The 19,062-nt window shown below is 39.3% G+C and overlaps 1 protein-coding gene across 1 annotated transcript in view; it reads right to left on the reverse strand.

The window, feature by feature from the left end:
- Positions 1-606: 606 nt before the first annotated feature.
- The window catches only part of DHRS7 (dehydrogenase/reductase 7), a 231,686-nt gene continuing 213,230 nt past the window's right edge, over positions 607-19,062 (reverse strand). The window contains exons 2-7 of the mRNA XM_077768937.1: positions 11,867-12,022; positions 8,691-8,797; positions 8,014-8,253; positions 5,573-5,695; positions 4,142-4,357; positions 607-832 (exon numbers count right to left, since the gene is read on the reverse strand). Of these exons, the coding sequence (XP_077625063.1) occupies positions 785-832; positions 4,142-4,357; positions 5,573-5,695; positions 8,014-8,253; positions 8,691-8,797; positions 11,867-12,002 (870 nt within the window). The 5' untranslated portion in view covers positions 12,003-12,022 and the 3' untranslated portion in view covers positions 607-784. The remainder of the gene's footprint in view (positions 833-4,141; positions 4,358-5,572; positions 5,696-8,013; positions 8,254-8,690; positions 8,798-11,866; positions 12,023-19,062) is intronic.

A 19,062-nucleotide genomic window follows, 5' to 3' on the forward strand; every position in this document is an offset into this window, starting at 1 on the left:
AACTATTAACTGCTTATAAAAAAGGAACATGTTTTTCTTGTCAAGGAATATTTGCTGATTTTCTATTGTGGCGTATATATGTTTTCTAATGTAAAGTGGTAAAGATTAAAGTAAAATTAATAATAATAACTAGAATAAGGAGTTGCCAATGGAGTCTTCCTGAGCTGACTTTAATCCTGGCTTTACCCCTTATGAGCTATGTGACTTCGGGAAAGTGATATATTTGTTTTGAGCATCTCTTTCTTCTTCTATAAAGGTGTATAATACCGCATACCTTAGTGGGCTGTTATGAAGAATAAATGAATTAACTCATACAAAACACCTTAGAAGAGCAAACAGCCTATGACAGGTGCTGAATAATGGCTGTTATGAGCCCTACCTACAGTTTCAAACTATTGTCATTTGTACCCATCAGCTCTTTTAAGAGACAGGGCCATTTCAGATGCTTCTTTATATCTGCTTATTACCCCACACTGTTTCATGTAATGTCCCATACATTTACGTTTAATTATTTTTAATTAAACTATAATTATTTGGTTGGCATTCTGCTAACTTAGATTTTAAGTATATATGCTAGAATAAAATGCTTTTATTAATCCAAGAATGTAGTATGTGTTAATACCTTTATTGCAAGATTCATGGGAATCTTCTATCATTTATTACATGTCGAAAGGAAAGCTGTATCTATTAAAAAGTAAAATCAGAAGTTAGTCTTTAGTATATAAAGATTGCTGTTTTCATTTCTCCCTCCAGTAGCTTAAAAAAAAATCCAAGTACTCCTCCTTCAGTCATGTTTTGTCTTCCAGATTTTAAAGTAAGAGGCATCTGCATCCTGTAACAGAGAGTAACATGAATCAGTGTCTCCATATATTTACTATTTACTCGGTTTTTTGCTTTTTTTGGTTTTTTGGGTTTTTTTTTTTTTTTTTAAAAAAAAAAGGAGCCATATCATTATTTTTCACTGTTAAGAATTCTTAGGGGCATCTGGGCGGCTCAGTCAGTTAAGCGTCTGACTTCAGCTCATGTCATGATCTTGCAGTTGGTGAATTTGAGCCCTGCACCAGGCTCTATGCTAACAGCTCAGGGCCTGGAGCCTGCTTCAGATTCTGTGTGTGTGTCTCTCTCTGCCCCTCCCCCACTTGCACTGCCTCTCTCTCTCTCTCAAAAATAAATAAACATTTAAAAAAATTAAATAAAAAGAGTACTCATAAAACCTGGGCAAATGCTTAAATTAGGATAAAAATCATAGCCAGAATTCTAGATCTGTGGGGCTTAGTATCATTATCATCTCCATCAGGTATAAACATCATTGATTAGCATCTGCTCATGGCATTTCTTAAATACTGAAACTCTTTTTGGACCAGCATATCATACCTACACTGATTTACCTTAATAAATACAAAGAAGAGGTCAGGATTGAAGTATCTGACAGATAACTCTAATATTATTTGTGAATTTCTAGTACCTTGCTTAAAGACAAGGCAATTCAATAATCCTTAAGATGTGACATTTCATTTGGGAAGATATGCATTTACCACTTCTAAGAGTTTGCACTAAGACAAAAAAATATGTAACACAATTCAGTGCAGTTATTGTTCTTGATCCTGAAAAATAACATATATTCATAAAAACAAAGTTCCAGACATAAGGTTCCCACCCTAAATGATAGAAACAAACTCAAATATTATCAACAAGTAGATTTAGTTTGGGATAAAATATATTGGCATTATGTTAACAAAGATGCCTTATAAACAAATCTCAATAAGGAGATGGATATATATATATATATCCATATTTCTATTTCTATTATATATATAATATAGAAATTTATAGAATTTCTATAGAAATATATAATATATATAATAGAAAATAATTGGAGAAAAGAAGCAGGAGGAGAAAAGTACAAAGAGTGAGGAACAATTTTTTAAAGTTTATATGGTTTTATGTGAAGAATGAGGAATTTTATCTCAGAAATAGTCTTCAGAAATGAAAGGATGCCCAGTTTCTCGTAAGAAAAGTGATTAGCAATAAGACCATGTAATGATCAATATATTAAAGATAGTGGTAAGAAGAGAAAGGCCAACATTTTAGCAAAGTATAGATGTAATCAAATGCTTGATTTACTGAGTAATGTCTATATTTTACAGTTAGATAATCTATAAAGAAAACAAAATGACATTCCTGTGTATGTTCCAAAGAGCACAACTGCTACAATGGCACCAAAACTCTAGCCCCTGGTGCTCCCCACCCCCCGCTTCCCTCTAAAACAATCATTTCTATAATGTATTCTTTCTCTGCCCTATTGCTTAAATCTCTGATCTTTATTTATTAGCTAAACATCCTGTTACCATCAAAACAGAAGCATTAAGAGCTAATACCTAAGAAGCAGGATATTCCAAGATGTGTTTTAAGGCTTTCCATGTACTCACTCACTTAATCCTATGACTAAGTGCATCATTAATCTCCATTTTGTAGCTGGGGAGACTGACATAGAAAAGAACATGTCTGAGACTGAGGGATGAGGTCATGGTACAGAGCTGGGATTTCAACCCAGGTAGCCTGGTAGGAGGCTCCATGCTCTTAACCAGGACGCTAGCACCTCCCTAACACGGAGGCCTTTCTTTCCTCAACTCCTATCCTTCACTGGGCATAATATCACTATAGCAGCTCAAATGTGAAATTCAGATGTAAATCTTTAATGAAGCTCTACCTTTTTTTTAAGTTTTATCTAAGTAAACTCTACACCCAACACGGGTTTCTTTTTTTTTTTTTATGTTTTATTTATTTCTGAGAGAGAGAGACAGTGTGAGCAGGGGAGAGTCAGAGAAAGAGGGAAACACAGAATCTGAAGCAGACTCCAGGGTCTGAGCTAGCTGTCAGCACAGAGCCCGACGCAGGGTTCGAACCCACAAACTGTGAGATCGTGACCTGAGCCGAAGTTGGACACTTAATCGACTGAACCATGCAGGTGCCCCAACCAACATGGGTTTTGAACTTACAACCCCAAGATCAGGAGCTGCATGCTCTTTGTACTGAGCCGGCCAGGCACCCCAGAAGAAGCTCCACCTTTAGAACCAACCCACACTACCATATCCTATATTACCAAACACTTATAAATGACTTGGTACAAAGCAAACTGGTCCACATTACGAGTTGGTAGAAAATAAATAGACCCCTTCATTTTTTAAGTTCTGGACTTATTAGTGCATCATGGAAGTTTTATAACCTTTAAGTCTCTATAAACATTTTGTTTTGTTTTTTGCTTTCTTAACTAATTTATCTTCACTAACCTGCACAAATTAAGTACCTAACAATTTGTGGATGGCTTAAATAGTAGAAGGTTATATAATGATACATATAGTATGCTCCCACTGAATAATTCTCTTTCTATATCAATCCCTGCTAACTTATTTCTAAAAGAAGGTAGTAGTCATTAAAAAAAATACTTTAATAATAAAAACCATCCACAGAAATACCCTTTCTTTGCATAATCCTATCCATAATTCATTCTGTTTTCTTGCTCTTCAAACTTTAAATTCCTGTGATGGTCACAATTTTCTCTGAAATGGCCCATAATATTCCTCACTTAGCTATAAGAATGAGTGCCAAAAGAATGAATAATCACCATATTTTTTCTGACATGGACATTTTGGTACATCTCATATAAGCACAGTGCTTCCAGAATAAGGCCAAAGGAACCAGCACTACACAGAGTGAGTACATGAGTTTTCACGGTATGGTAAGTGATTGACAGAGTTAAGTACAAGCTGAGGCCTCATCTGGGAGAGAAATCAGAGGGGAGGCCAGGGATCAACCCAAGGAGATGATACCAGGTAAGAACTTGTGATGAAAAAGAATGGAGAAAGAATATTTTGACACATAAACTGGTCAATCAATAAGTATAGAAGATAAAATGACAGTCTCTGATTTGATTTTACCTTGCAGAAACTTCTTTCTCTAAGACCAGTAGTTATTTATAGTAAACCGACAGATATGCATGGAGGATACAATACTTTTTATATCTTTTGTATTTATGTCATGAAGTTGATGGAGGGTTAGTAAGAAAAGTTTTCAAGCGCTCAAAAATTTCATACTTTCTACAAGACTGATATGTATTTAGAATTGTATAAATTGGTCTTACCAAACCCTTCTTAAAGTTCTCAATTCTTTTCTTCCCTAGTATGTTGGTCAGCCACCAGGCCCACGTTGGCATATACTGCCACAAATATGCTACTAATAAAAATGGTTGCTCCGCAATCCAAACTTCTTTCAAATCATTGGCCATGCTGATTAACATCAGTCGTACACAACGACTGGTCGCCATCTTGTGGGTCTGGGCTGCATCAATGCCTATAGACTAAGAAAATGTTAAAAAAAAAAAAATTAAATGAATGATGGGTATTTATCCAAGATATTTCACAAAACTTTTAAGCTAGAAAGGACCCAGAGGTCATCTAGTTGATGAGTCTTTCACTAGGACTTCATGCCCCCTTAGGAGTCCTCCTTGGAACTAATAGGTGTCTATAAACTGTAATATTTCAAAAAGCCTAAGAGAAATCATACACTGACCAGATAAGACCATACAGGCTAAATAAAACATGAAGGTTCTTTGCTTTTACTTACATCACCTTTAATGTATTTAATTAATTGATAATTACATATCAATTTAGCAATAACATTTTTTAAACAAATTACTAATATACACATTTAGCAAGTGAAATTCTATAAACCATGGAGTCCATAGTGAACAAATCTGGTACTGCTAATCTAGGTAACCCACTACCATCCTACAAATAAATAAACTGAAGCCCAGAAAGGTAGTAACTCATCTGTGCTCACACAGATCATTAGCAGTAACCAGATCTACCTTCCAAGTCACTTGATTCCTACAACAGTGTGCTTCTTCTAGTTTACCTTAGAGTCTCCACAGAAAATGTGAAAATATAAATTATATCTGTAAACATTTCCATAGAAGCATAAACAGATCTATGTCTCAGCAGAAACTGATCTTCATGGAGAAGAAGAAAAATTTTATGGTCTTTGGTGGGATTTTGTATCACTGAGTGATCCTGGATTCATCACAAGGAATTTGTCATCCACTTGGTAACTCCCCATGTGCCGTCCATGAGCTGAGGGAGTCACAGACCTGTGGTTACACACAGGTGAAGCTAACCTAAAATTATTGCAATTCAGCAAGGTTTTTTCTAAGCTCCCTCACCATAGCCCCTCTTTAAAATCCCAATAAAAGTTAGTGTGCTAGAATTCAGCCACACAGAACCTTTCAATGCTGCTATAATTTGAATTGATAGAAACTGAGTTTTTAAAATGTTGAGAGCCCACATAATAGTTGATTATTTGTAAGTAGTATCTTGTCAAATTCTTTACCCTTTATTAAAACTGAATGCCTCAGCACTATCAGCTAACCTTACCAGTATTCCTACTGCCCTGAGTTAAGTTTTGCAAATAATTCATAACATGGTAACATGTTCGAAAAAATTCTAAGCACAGTGATGCAATACCAACATATAACTACTAAAGCATTCAAATTATTCTCCAACTAGAAGTTTTTTACCTTTTCAACTGCTTCAGACAGGGCATTCTTCACAATATTTGATTGCACAGGTCCCGGACAAATATTAGAAACAACTATACCTGGGTAAGTAGCAAGTTCAGTTCGGAGACAATTAAAAAAACCCTAATAGGCCAAAAAAAGGGGGCGGCAACAAATAAAATTAAATGCATGTATCTCATGTTTACTATTAGCATGATATTACTTTTCTTCAACTTCTTATGTGGGACATTAGCACATTATCAAAATGTTTTGAAACGCCAATAAAGGACAGGAAATCTCATTGGGCAAGCTCATTAAACATTTTTAACTGTAAGATGGGGAAATCTAGGGCACGTCGGCTGGTCGGTCAGTTAAGGATCTGACTCTTGATTTCAGCTCAGGTCATGACCTCACAGTTCATGGGATCAACCCCCATGTCACGCTCAGTGCTAACAGTGCAGAGCCTGCTTAGAATTTACTCTCTCCCTCTCTTTCTGCCCCTCCCCTGCTCACATTCTCCTCTCTCTCCCTCTCAAAAATAAATAAACAGTTAAAAAAAAAAAAAAGACTGGGGGCAATCTAGAACAGACATCCTCAGGCATCATCATCTTCTAGTAGGAATAATTCACCCCTTCTGATAGTGGTGGCTGACGCCATCAGTTATGTTTCATAGTAGCCTTAAACAGCTAATCCAGAGTGTGTTCATTTATGATCCAACATTAAACAGTTACCAGCTCTTAATGCTGACCATTAACAAACAGTGGCTATAAGGGTTCACGTTGTCAGGGACTAATAAAGTTCCTGACTGAGATGGACATGAAAAAAGGCTTTGTAAATTAATGAACTCTCATATCCTTAACCTCTGACCTCTCTACAGCAAAAGAGGAGAGAGGACACCATGAAAGCCAATATATCAGTTGTTAAACCTCTCCTTGTCTGAAATCACATCTAGTATAAAGTGTGTGAACTTTTCAATGATCAATAAATTCACTCCACAGCTTGTTTGGAATCAGAGAAGGAAATGTGTTCTTCAAAAAGTACTTCCTAGTCCTAGTGTCCAGCTATTGGTTTAACTAACTAGAGTCTCAACCTGCCACACTGTATCAGAGGATTGAATCCAGTAATAAAACAGTGAGTCCTGGAAGGAAGACCAGACAGCTCAGGTTGCATTTTACTAAAAGTACTCTGCATGTCATGAAGATATTTGGCTGCGTTTCCTCATCCACCTGCCTGAGACTTGCCCAACTGCTCTGCAGGAAGTGACTACTACCCCATTACCAAATATGGGGAAATCATCAGTGTAGCATTCTGTTTCATCACTTTCTGCAACCGTCTCTCTCCACAGCAGAAAGAGGATACCCTAAAGAGCCAAAGCTTCAGATCCTTATGAATCTGTGATGGCCATTCAGCTGTTGCATCTCATTATTCCAACAGTGAAACATTCTACTCACACTACCTTTCAACAGTATTAGTTATAAACTTTATGTATCCTATTAGCCTTAGGAGCTAATTTGTTCCATGTTACAGTTTAATAATATTTCTTCATATCCGTTCTTAAGCCAATGTTAAAAAGTCATCTGTTTCTATATTCACAGCTAGGAAGTTATGTAGCCCAAATCAAACTTTTTTTTTTTAAATATTTTTATTTATTTCTAGGAGAGAGAGAGAGAGAGACAGCGTGAGCAGGGGAGGGTCAGAGAGAGAGGGAGTCACAGACTGTGAAATAGACTCCAGGCTCTGAGCTGGCAGTCAGCACAGAGCCTGACGCGGGGCTCGAACCCACGAACCGCGAGATCATGACCTAAGCAAAAGTCGGACGCTTAACCGACTCAGCCACCCAGGCGGCCCCCAAATCAAGCTTTTATCTCAGCCTCTCCCTTGATTAGATTTTCTTCAGTGAAGCTACAGTAAATAGAGTCAAGCCTAGACCCAGTAGGGATATGAAGCCCAGGTCTAATCATCCAGTGGGGAACTCCTATTTCTAACATGCAAATATAGTGAGACTAGATAAAATAAATGCCAACTATAATGGGGAAAGAAAAAGAAGTCACAGAAATGGGAAGGGTGAGTACAGCCTCAAGTGTGTGCAGAAGAAATGGGGGGTAAACCCCAAATTTCCATGAAGATGTGATAAAAATGAGGATAAGGGTGACATGTTGAGCAGACTCTCCACTTCTTTAAGGTAGGGGCCATATCTTGTCTTTATATCCCTAGAATCGATTGCTGGGCACGGCATCATACAGTGTCAGTACTCAGAACATGTTTGCTAATTAGGAAGAGGCGTGCAAGAGTCAAATCTTTTTTAGCATCTTCTGGGGATGTCCTCTACCAAAGGTCTCCTTGGGTCTCTCTTGCTGTCTCCCTCTCACTGCCCACTTCCAGTGACCTCTTGTAGTGATGGATGTATCTCCCATACACATATTTAGATCAGTACTATCTCAGCTGAGTTTGAGCAGTCTTACCCGGAGAGCATGTTTGCTGGCACAGTATCCACTAGAAAGGGGTGCAGATATGATACCCAGGAGGCTATTCACAGTAACGATCTTCCCTTGCTTCTTCTCGATCATGTGAGGCAGAACACACTTTGTCAAGGACAGCGTCCCCAAGTAGTTAAGCTCTATTAGCTCCTTGTAGACGTCCAGGCTGGTGTCCACACACAAAGAACGTTGAGATCTTCCAGCATTGTTGACCAGAATGTCGATCTAGTTAAATAAAATCAGGAAAGGGTCACTTTGGGGATGATCTATAAATGGACTGATGCAATTCTTAGGGATGGTTGGTTATATTGCTAACTTGAAGAATCAATGGAATGGAATGGTGAATTTCTAGAAGTCAGCAATAAAGAGATAAAACAAAAACCAGAATTCACCTATGGAATTAATTTCCCATCAGAAAAATAAAAGGCACAGTGAATTTTAACATTCTTTTGTTCTACATGGAGGAATTAGTACTTATAAAGGTATGGAAAGTACTAATTACATATATCCAAAGACTTAGAGTATAAGAGACTCATGGGCATTGATCTCACTGCATGGACCATTTGCCTAAAGCCCTTTCAATGACAGGACACAAAGAAGGGAATCTCTTTTGTAGCTAGCTATTTCAAAGAAAGACTTACCAATTCAAAATGGCTACTTACTTTACCAAACTCCTGGAGGACCGCTTTGGTAGCTGCCTCATGGGAACTTCTGTCAGTCAGGTCAAGTGGCAAAACAAGTATATCTTTGTCTTTTAAATTGCCATTCTCTAAATAAAGACACTTAAAAATTAGTGCAGAAGTTATGAGATGGCTCAATTAAGCTTCCTGCTATTTGGTGTTAAGTTTAACACCCACCCTATAACTGGGCTTGGCAAAAACTCATTTCTGGGTGGCCTGCTGGCCTCATTTCTCAGTGACCATGAGGACTGGCAGTAATAAGGCAACATCTTATCAGACAAAAAGCTGGCTGGGTACACAGGAAGTAGTATGGCTCTCTTCAACTTGAATACAGTCAACATTGCAACAGGCTCTAAAGGAAACCAAGATTATATTACAAGCTAAAAAAAAAAAAAAGCAAAATTTTAGAGCTATTTCTTTGGAAGTACAGAGGTATATTTGTTTTATGATAGGCTCAGAAAGTATAGCTGCTCTTTTACACACATTAAAAAATAAAAATTTATGCTTCATATTAGGAAGACACTCAGTGTTTCCCAGTCACATGACACACAGAAGAGGATTCAGAGATGCAAACACATAACAGGACACAACCTTGAAATTGCCAATGAGAAACATGTTGAGCTATACTGGCCCTTTCTATTATTACTCATCAAAAGAATAAGACTCTAACTTTTTGAAATACAGCAAGTAAAGCCAGTTAAGAAAAACAGGCAGGCAGAGGAAATAGATGAGGTACAAAAGTTTTACGGGCAAAGTGTTAAATTGTGAAACATCAATTGTTTTAAAAAAGAAATGGAAATGCTTGCACCAGTGATCTGACAGATAAAAGGAAAACAGTCAGCCTCACTCTAGCCAAGATATGCTGACATGGTTCATTTCTGCCAGTATAGGACCTGCAAGTCTCAACAGCCGGAGAACAACTACCATAGGAAGTGTCCCAGGGCAGAGCATACGAGGCCTCTTGGGAGCAATACTGTGAAAGAAGCCTTGTGGCCTTGCTACTGACTCTTTTTTGGGTGGTTAACTCTATCAGCAAACTGAAAGAAAAATGTGACAAGAATGACAGGTAGAGAAATGACCCAAAAAAAGGTCTGCTTGAAAATTCAAAATTCTCTGGGGCGCCTGGGTGGCTCAGTCGGTTGAGTGTCCGACATCGGCTCAGGTCATGACCTCACAGTTCGTGGGTTTGAGCCCCACATCGGGCTCTGTGCTGACAGCTAGCTCAGAGCCTGGAGCCTGTTTTAGATTCTGTGTCTCCCTCTCTGTCTGACCTTCCCCTGCTCACGCTGTCTCTCTCTCTCTTTCTCTCTCTCTCTCTCAGAAATAAATAAAACATTAAAAAAAAAGAAAATTCAAAATTATCTCATTTTAGGTCCTAAATGTCCCATGACAAATAACCTGCTTTCATGTGAACACGGCTATACCAAAACCTAAACCCAAAATATAAAATAAAAATTAACACTGTTGCTCTCTATATGAATATGGATGTTACCTCAAGCTGCATTTTAAAGCCTAATTCAATTCCTGTTCTTTCATTTTTTTGTTCTTTCATTTTTATAACAAAAATCCTATATTGTCCCATATGACTTTAATATCTGATATTTTAGCAAAATGAAGAAGGATCCTTTCTAATTAAGCTTTTATGATTACACACATATATGCCATACATAAGAACCAAACTGTTCTTTCTCTAAGACAAAAGTATAAGATATGTGGTCCCTGAAAATCCACCAGCATTCAGGGCGCCTGGGTGGCTAAGTGAGTGAAATGCCTGACTTCAGCTTCGGTCATGATCTCACGATTCAGTTCGTGAGTTCAAGCCCAGCATGGGGCTCTGTGCTGACAGCTCAGAGCCTGGAGCCTGCTTCGGCTTCTGTGTCTCCCTCTCTCTCTGCTCCTCCCCGGCTCATTCTCTGTCTCTCTCTCTCAAAAATAAATAAACATTAAAAAAAAAAAGAATATCCACCAGCATTTGAAAGAATTGGTGGTCACTCTCTAATATCAAGAGTCAGCACAAAATAAAAGTAGAATTAGGCACACACAGATCAATGGAACAGAATAGAAATTCAGAAGTAAACCATAATTATAGGGTCAATTAATCTTTGACAAAACAAAAAAGAATATCCAATGGGAAAAGGCAGTTTTTCAACAAATGGTGTTGGGAAAACTGGACAGCAACATGCAAAAGAATGAAACTGGACCACTTTCTTAAACCATACACAAAAATAAAATCAAAATGGACTAAAGACCTAAATGGGAATGATGAAACAATCAAAATCCTACAAGGGGATATAGGCAGTAACTTCTTTGACATTAGCTGTAGCAACTTTTTTCTAGATAGGTCCCCTGAGGCAAGGGAAAGGAAACAACAGCAAAAATAAACTACTGGAACTCCATCAAAATAAAAAGCTTCTGTACAGCCAAGGAAATCATCAACAAATTAAAAGGCAGCTAACAGAATAAGAGAAGATATTTGCAAATGAGGTATCTGGAAAAGGGCTAGTATCTAAAATATAAAAAGAACTTACAAAAACTCAACCCCCACAAAACAACCCAATTTAAAAAGGGATAGAATTTGCAATGACATGGATGGAGCTAGAGTACTATGCTAAGGGAAATACATCAGACCAGAGAAAGACAAATACCACATGATTTCACTCAGATGTGAAACTTAAGAAACAAAACAAACAAGTATGGGGGGAAAAAGAGACGAAGAGGCAAACAAAGAAATAGACTCTTTTACGGAGAATAAACATGGTTACCAGAGAGGAGGAGGGTGGAGGGATGGGTTGAATAGGGGATGGGCAAGAAGGAGTGCACTTGTGATGAGCACTGGGTGATGTATGTAAGTGCTGAATCACTATATTGTATACCTGAAACCAATATAACACTGTATGTTAACTAACTGGAAACAAATTAAAAACTTAAAAAAAAAGGAAGAAAGTAGAAAAGCATCAGAAAAGAAAAGGAACGGGCAAGAGCAGCTACTGAAGAGATGCTGAAAGAAAGAGGATTTTGATCCAAGCATTCAGAGCATCTGGAACCAGAGTGGACTGCCCAGGAAAATCCCACTCTTACCTCTAAAGTTCTCCAAACCGCATTTGAATGTGAATTCTGGTTGATTTCTAGGGAGCTGCTGTGGTTTTAGATTTACTCACCAAGGCACCTTCTCTTCACTCTTTCCAGCTCCTGCACTCTTCTGGCTGACAGCACGAGAGAGACTCCTAGTTTGGACAGCTGGTACACCAGCTCCTCACCAATACCACTCGATGCTCCAGTCACCCATACCACCATATCGGTCAGCTCCCATTCTGGTGAGAAATAAGTGCAGATTAAAGGCAGAAACTAAGCTCTGGATTATACCCATATATCAAAGATTACCAAAATGATAGTCTTGAATAATACCACGAAATATGAAGATAAAATGCGCGGAGTTTAAAAATTTTAACATCCTAGGGGTTCCTGGGTGGCTTAGTCAGTTGAGCATCTGACTCCTGGTTTTCACTCATGTCAGAATCCCAGGGTCATGGGATCCAGCCCCACACTGGGTTCCATGCTCAGCATGGAGCCCACTTGGGATTCATTCTCTCTTTCTCTCTGCCCCCACCACCATCTGCCCCTCTCCCCCACTTGCACACTTTCTCTAAAATAAAAAAAAATTTGTTTTCAATATCCTATATTTATGGCCTTGATTCTGGTGATGTTCTCAGAGGTATATACTTACCTCAAACTCACTGAGCTGTATACTTTAAATATGTAGTTTTTATGCTAATCATACCTCAATAAAGTGATATAAAAACTTTTAATTAAATATCCTCAGAAAGCACCTCCTATTTTTTTTTAAAGCATGACTACAAATCATATTAGTAACAGATACCAACATACTATTTTGTATGTTCCTGACTCAGGTGAATTTTCCTGACTTCATTCTAGGACAAGCCTTATAACTAACTTGATGGTCTGACTCCAAGGATCTATTTATCTATGTATTCAATTGAGAAAAGTTAGTCTAAGTGAAATAAAAGTCTGTCTGAACTTGCCTTCTCACTTTCCTTATCCATGAAATGAGGGATTCAGATAAGATGATCAGTAAAGATTCTAACCAGTCCTGAATTCTATTATTCTAATTTCTTACAGTAGACGTATTGAAGACAAATCTGAATATAACAAGCTCTACTCTATGGTATGGTGGTATCATTGTAGATTTTTGTTTTCCTCATTTGTCAATCATATCTGATGCCAATCAATTAAAGGTCACTTTATAAAAGTGCTCCCCAAATGCCTGAGCTTTCATCTTAGAGCTAACAGTTGGCCCAAGATAAAATTCACATGATAGAGAAATGGAATGCTGTCCTCTGCTTGTCCAATTATGTTCTTGTTAAAAACTAAAAAACGTTACAGCACTAAAGCAACGAGAAGTGGTTTATTTTCCTTTTCTCCAATGAAAAACTTACTTGCACTGCAGGACATGAGAGCCACTGTCTATCTGAATAGCAGGGGAGGAGCTAGATGTACCTGGGCTTCTTTTTTTTAAGTTTATTTATTTTGAGAGAGAGCAAGAAAGAGCACTCATACGTGCCAGAAGGGGAGGAGAAAAGAGAGAGGGAGAGAGAGAATCCCAAGCAGGTTCCATGCCATCAGCACAGAGCCCAAAGTGGGGCACGAACCCATGAACTGTGAGATCATGACCTGAGCCGAAGAGCCTGAACTCAACGATGGAGCTACCCAGGAACACCACACACCTCTGATTTTAGATCATAAAAATTAAAATTAGGAAATCAGTTTACTGTTTTAGTCAAACAATTCTAAAACCTAACTGTTCAGGTTAATAGTACAAGCACTGAAGTCTGCCAGGATTCAAATTCCAACTCCATCACACACAGCAGTAAAATGTCCCCACGTGAGAACTTGGTGTCTTAATTTTCCACAACTGGAAAACTGGATTAATAATAAAATCTCCCTCACAGCTCTGTTGAGAAAAGTGACTTAAAACAAGTACCCAGAGCAGTATCTGACACATACGCAGTGCTTAATAAAATGTCATTATTGCTTAAAGTGTTTAACAAATAAACTTTTCAGCAGCAAAACAAAGAATATTCACCCAATAACGTGTGTTCTAATTTCTCTAGCAAAGGGCAATGGGGTTACTAACTATAATGATTTAATACTTTTTTATTATTTCCTATGTGCTTAAACATATTACCTTATTAAAACCCTTACAAGAAACTTTTGAAATAAGAATTATCTCAATTTTATTTAAAAAAAAAAGGAAGCTAAGATTACAGGCATTAATTTACCCTACTAGACTGTAAATACCCTTAAAGCCGAGACCCTATGTGCCTTGTTCACTGTTCAGTGCCACACAGAGACTGGCATATAGAAAAACTCCATTGATAACTATTGAGTAAACATCCAACAACCCTAGCAGAGCTCAGATATAAGCCCAGTTACAGGGACACCAGAATGGTTCAGTGTTCAGTTGAGCATCAACTCTTCATATCAGCTCAGATCATGATCTCTTTGTTCATGAGTTCGAGCCCTCATCAGGCTCTGTACTTACAGAGTGGAACCTACTTAGGATTCTCTCTCTCCCTCTCTCTCTCTCCCCAACTGGTATTCTCGCGCATGTGTGTGCACGCTCTCTCTCTCTCGGTCTCTGTCTCTGTCTCTCTCTGCCTCTCAAAACAAATAAATAAGCTTTAAAAAAAAAAAATCCCAGGTACATCTAGCTCCAAAGCCCACACCCCGACCACTAGCCTACGGTGCTCACATTTTAAAATGTTCAGTATATTATTTCATTTTTTAAAGTTTATTTATTTTGAGAGAGAGGGAGAGAGAATGCCAAGCTGGCTCTGCACCCTCAGCACAGAGCCAGATATGCGGCTCGATCTCACGAACTGTGAGAATGTGATCAATATTTTAAAACTTAACCTATTTCTTAGCCATTCAAGAAAATACAATTTGTGTTCAGTTAAGAGGTTTCATGTAGATATCTGAACTAAGTTTGTAACCATCCCAAATACTATATGTAGGCTATAATTCTTTCCTATTGTATTTCCATTTATAGAAACGCACAAGCAAGAACTTCATCAGGAACAGTAAAATGTATATTCAGATAATAATCATTTACTCACTCATTGACTACTCAATGTTCCAAAGTTCTGCAACACTCAGACCACAGGGTGAACATAGCTGTTCTAACTAACTAGCACAGAACTAACAAAAATTTCTTCATTTTTATACCAATAAGCAAATTATTACTTAAAACCAACAGTGAAAACTCCTCGGCTCATGTTTACCTTAGTACAACTGTACTTCTGGCCCCTTTCTTCCCACCATGAAGAAGAAAATTTTTGTACTTAGTTAGCACCAACTCTTGTTTACCAATTCCACAGACTGTAGCGTAAATAATGGCCTTCCCTACAGAGTCTCTGAAAGCAGATTCTCAGAACTGGAAGGAAATTTAAGAGTTCAACCCCCAATCCAGTTTGAGAATTCTTTCCTCAAGTTGTTGACTATGTCTACTTAATTCCCTCACAGAATGAGGAAGCTAGTTACCTCCAAAGCACCCCCTCCTTTTTAGACTGGTCTAATCATTCAAGGGGGCCATGGATTCTTTTTTTTTTTTTTTTTAGAGAGAGAGAGCATGAGCAGGGAAGAGGGGCAGAAGGTGGGAGGAGGAAGTGGGAGGGAGTGGGAGGGAGTGGGAGTGGGAGAGGGAGTGAAAGAGAGACAGAGAGAGAGAGAGAGAGAGAGAATCTTAAACAGGCTCCATGCTCAGTGTGGAGTCCTATCCAGGGCTCGTTCCCTAGACCCTGGGATTGTGACTGAGCTGAAATCAAGAGTCAGATGCTCAACCTACTGAGCCACCCAGGCGCCCCAAGGATTCTGTCTTATACTGTGATACACCTTGAACTTCTGCTGCCCAGCAGCAGTCAGCAGCAGTTCTGCCTTGTGGTAACAGGAATAATAAATCAGGCCTGCCTTACACATGACAATCCCTTGTACATCTGAAGACAGCTGATGTGTCTTCCCTAAATCCTCTCATCTTTTGCAAGGCTAAATAAAGACCTCCAGTATCTATGACCTTCCCTCAGATGACATAGCCCCAGGTTTCCTCACTCTTTGGCTCACACCCCACTGCACAAACTCTAGCTGGTCAATGTTCCTATTGAAGAGAACTGGCCGCAGAAGGATCTATGATTCCCGTAGGGTGTGTACAATGGCTGGCTCAGCCACCGAGGTGTCCCCAGTGTGTGGCCCAGAGGCCAACACGGACAAGCACACAGAAGACATCTGTCATGTGCTGCTATTCGTTGCTTCAGGCACTACATGCCTCCCTGGCTTGCCTAATCTTTTATGGTGGTCATTTCACAGTTCACTCCCATCGAGGTTACTGCCAACAAAAACCCGAGGATTCCTCAGATGTGTTCCTGCTGGAGACTTTTCTTGCTCTGGACTTGTGCCATGGGTTTTTCTGGATCTATGTGCAGTGTCTAAGATTAGTCCCCCTTAGATTTCACCATGTAAGGTATATGCTTGGGAACATGGAGAGTTTCTTTAGAAGGATATGTGAAAGCGAAAATGTTGGTTGTCTCCAGAGAGGCATACGTGGTGGCTGGGAGGAACTTTTCACCATATGTCCTTTTGTATCTTTCTTTTCTTTTTTTAATTTATTTTTGAGAGAGAGAGAGAGTGAGAGCGCGCAAGTGGGAGAGGGACAGAAGAGAGAGGGGAGAGAATCCCAGGCAGGCCCCACAGTGTCAGTAAGGAGCCCAACGTGAGGCTCGAACTCATGAATGTTGAGATCCTGACCCAAGCCAAAGGCAAGAGTTGGATGCTTAAGCAACTGAGCCACCCAGGTGCCCCTCCTTTTGTATCTTTAAATTTTGTAGTATATAAGAATATTGTTTAGTTTTTAAAGTGACAAAAATAATAAACCTATGGAGAAGACAAGAATTATTTATTTAAAAAAATTTGTTTTTTACCTTAACAGAGTCTGCCCATCTTTCCAGTCTAAACTGTTTTGGGAACCTGATGGGAACCTGAGTATATCTCCATGTTCCTTTAATTTTCTTTCATTATCAGCCTCCTCCCCCTCCCGCAACCTCCAGTGGTCTCTCTAGTCATTTTTTTCTTAAAATCCTCCCCAATGAAATTTTAACTCCAGATACACTGTGTACTGCACATATATCTGTGCTTTATAAATAAAAGGAGTTCTAGAAACTTTACTTTCTAGTCAATGCAGGTTTAAGAATGACTAAATTTAAAAATAAAGTTAAAAGTTAAATTAAAATTTAAAAGCCATTACCATTTAACATTATAACTTTATTTGCTGAATAATTTTAATGTGATTTATTTACTTAGATAAGTGACAATGTATCAAATTATTATGCAAATCGGTCAATTATACAAGTATATAATAATAATAGCAATGTAATGAAATGCTTCTTAAAATCTTCAAAACTATTTTTCCAGCCAAAGTAAAACACTGAAAAAATTAAATGAATTTCTTAAAAATTATTTTTAGGGGCACCTGGGTGGCTCAGTAGGTTAAGCATCCAACTTCAGCTCAGGTCATGATCTCATAGTTTGTGGGTTCGAGCCCTGCATCGGGCTCTGTGCTGACAGCTAGCTCAGAGCCTGGAGTCCATCTTTGGATTCTGTATCTCCCTCTCTCTCTGATCCTCCCCTGTTCACGCTTTCGCTTAGGTCATGATAAATAAAACATTAAAAAGTTATTTTTAATTCCCTTAACTTTTAGTTTTTGTTTGTTATACTATAACCTGTAATTTAACTAGCTGTTAGATATTCATTCATTGTCAATGTTTTCCCTTTCCAGCACTTGACATGACTAATCAAATAACTTTTACAGAATTAAGTTTTAAAAAGAAACTATTTTTATGTAATTCTCAAAGTCCAAGCTAACATAAAAGCACTCTGAATCAAATGTAAATATCCACAAAGCAACCACAAGGCATCCATCAGGCAAGAGAAGTTTCTGATCAAGAGAAGGTCTGACAGGGGCGCCTGGGTGGCTTAGTCGGTTAAGCGTCCGACTTTCGCTTAGGTCATGATCTCGCGGTTGGTGGGTTCGAGCCCCGCGTCGGGCTCTGTGCTGACTGCCAGCTCAGAGCCTGAAGCCTGTTTCAGAGTCTGTGACTCCCTCTCTCTCTGACCCTCCCCTGCTCATGCTGTCTCTCTCTCTCCTAGAAATAAATGAAACATTTAAAAAGAAAAAAAAAAAAAAGGTCTGACAATCCCAGCCGTCTATCTGCCATACTTCGTAGCCTTGACTTTGCACAGGTGTACTGTATTCTCCATGAGCTCATAAGGTCAGCACTCCAGATGTTATACCCAAGAAAATGCAACGAAGGAAATGAAATATTAAGGAATAAGATTTTGTCAGGTACGGTTGAGCTTTTGAAGGGACACAAAACACTGTACCACCTAAGTTTTCTTTGGTTTTAGTCCTGAAGAACCTGTTTTGACGCCCTTGAAAGCCATATCGCTCCCCTTCCGTCCCAGGCCTGTTTTGAAAGCACAGTCTCTCTTCTGAACTGCTAGCTATCACTTCCAAGTAAACTTCCTCACATGCTTTTTGGGTATTTTCACACAGGAAACTAGGTCCAGGGAAACCCCACTCCCCTGAGCCCTGATGGATCCAAAGCCTAGCTTCGGCTTTGAATATTGGTTTCCCTAACTGGAAAATAAGATTAATAACGCCTGCTTCGCAAGGGTCTCTGTAAAGGCTAGAGGTCGCGTGTGTAAAGGGCGGTGCACCCTGCTTTTAGCACAAATAATGTGGTGAGTAAACGACCACCAAATTTCAAGCAGGGCACAGATAAAAAGTGGGATAGGGAGAATGCCCCTCAAGGTGCCCGTAATGATCTCTGGGCAAAATGCCAATCCAGTTCTTTCTAGGGGGATAAGTAGGTAGGGGGTGACTTCGGGTTATTTCATTTTATTTCACAACTGGGGATGAGGGAACAACTTCAGGAAGTCGAAAAACCGAGCTCCAGTTCTCGAAAGGAGGCTCTCGTGCAAACCGAGGGGACTGGCTCTGTGTCTCGGCACAGCCGCGCACGCAGCAGCAGAGTCCCCGCGAGCCTGGGGAGAACTTCCAGCACTGAGGGCGCCCCGCCCATTCCAGCGCCCTCTTACTTTGGCAACCAGGCAAGTCCTCGCTGACCCGGACGACAGACAAAAGGGCAGACTCGCCTTTGGGCCCCGGCTTTTTCCTCCCCCACCGGCGGCCCCAGGAAAAGGCGCGGAAGCTCCACGCCGCCCGATGGGGCGCGGGGACAGCGGGGACGGCCGCACGGAGCCCAACCTCCCACTCTGGAGACTCGAC

Source organism: Crocuta crocuta, unplaced genomic scaffold (genome assembly GCF_008692635.1).
Source record: "Crocuta crocuta isolate KB4526 unplaced genomic scaffold, BGI_CrCroc_1.0 scaffold10, whole genome shotgun sequence".
Classification (NCBI taxonomy): domain Eukaryota; kingdom Metazoa; phylum Chordata; class Mammalia; order Carnivora; family Hyaenidae; genus Crocuta; species Crocuta crocuta.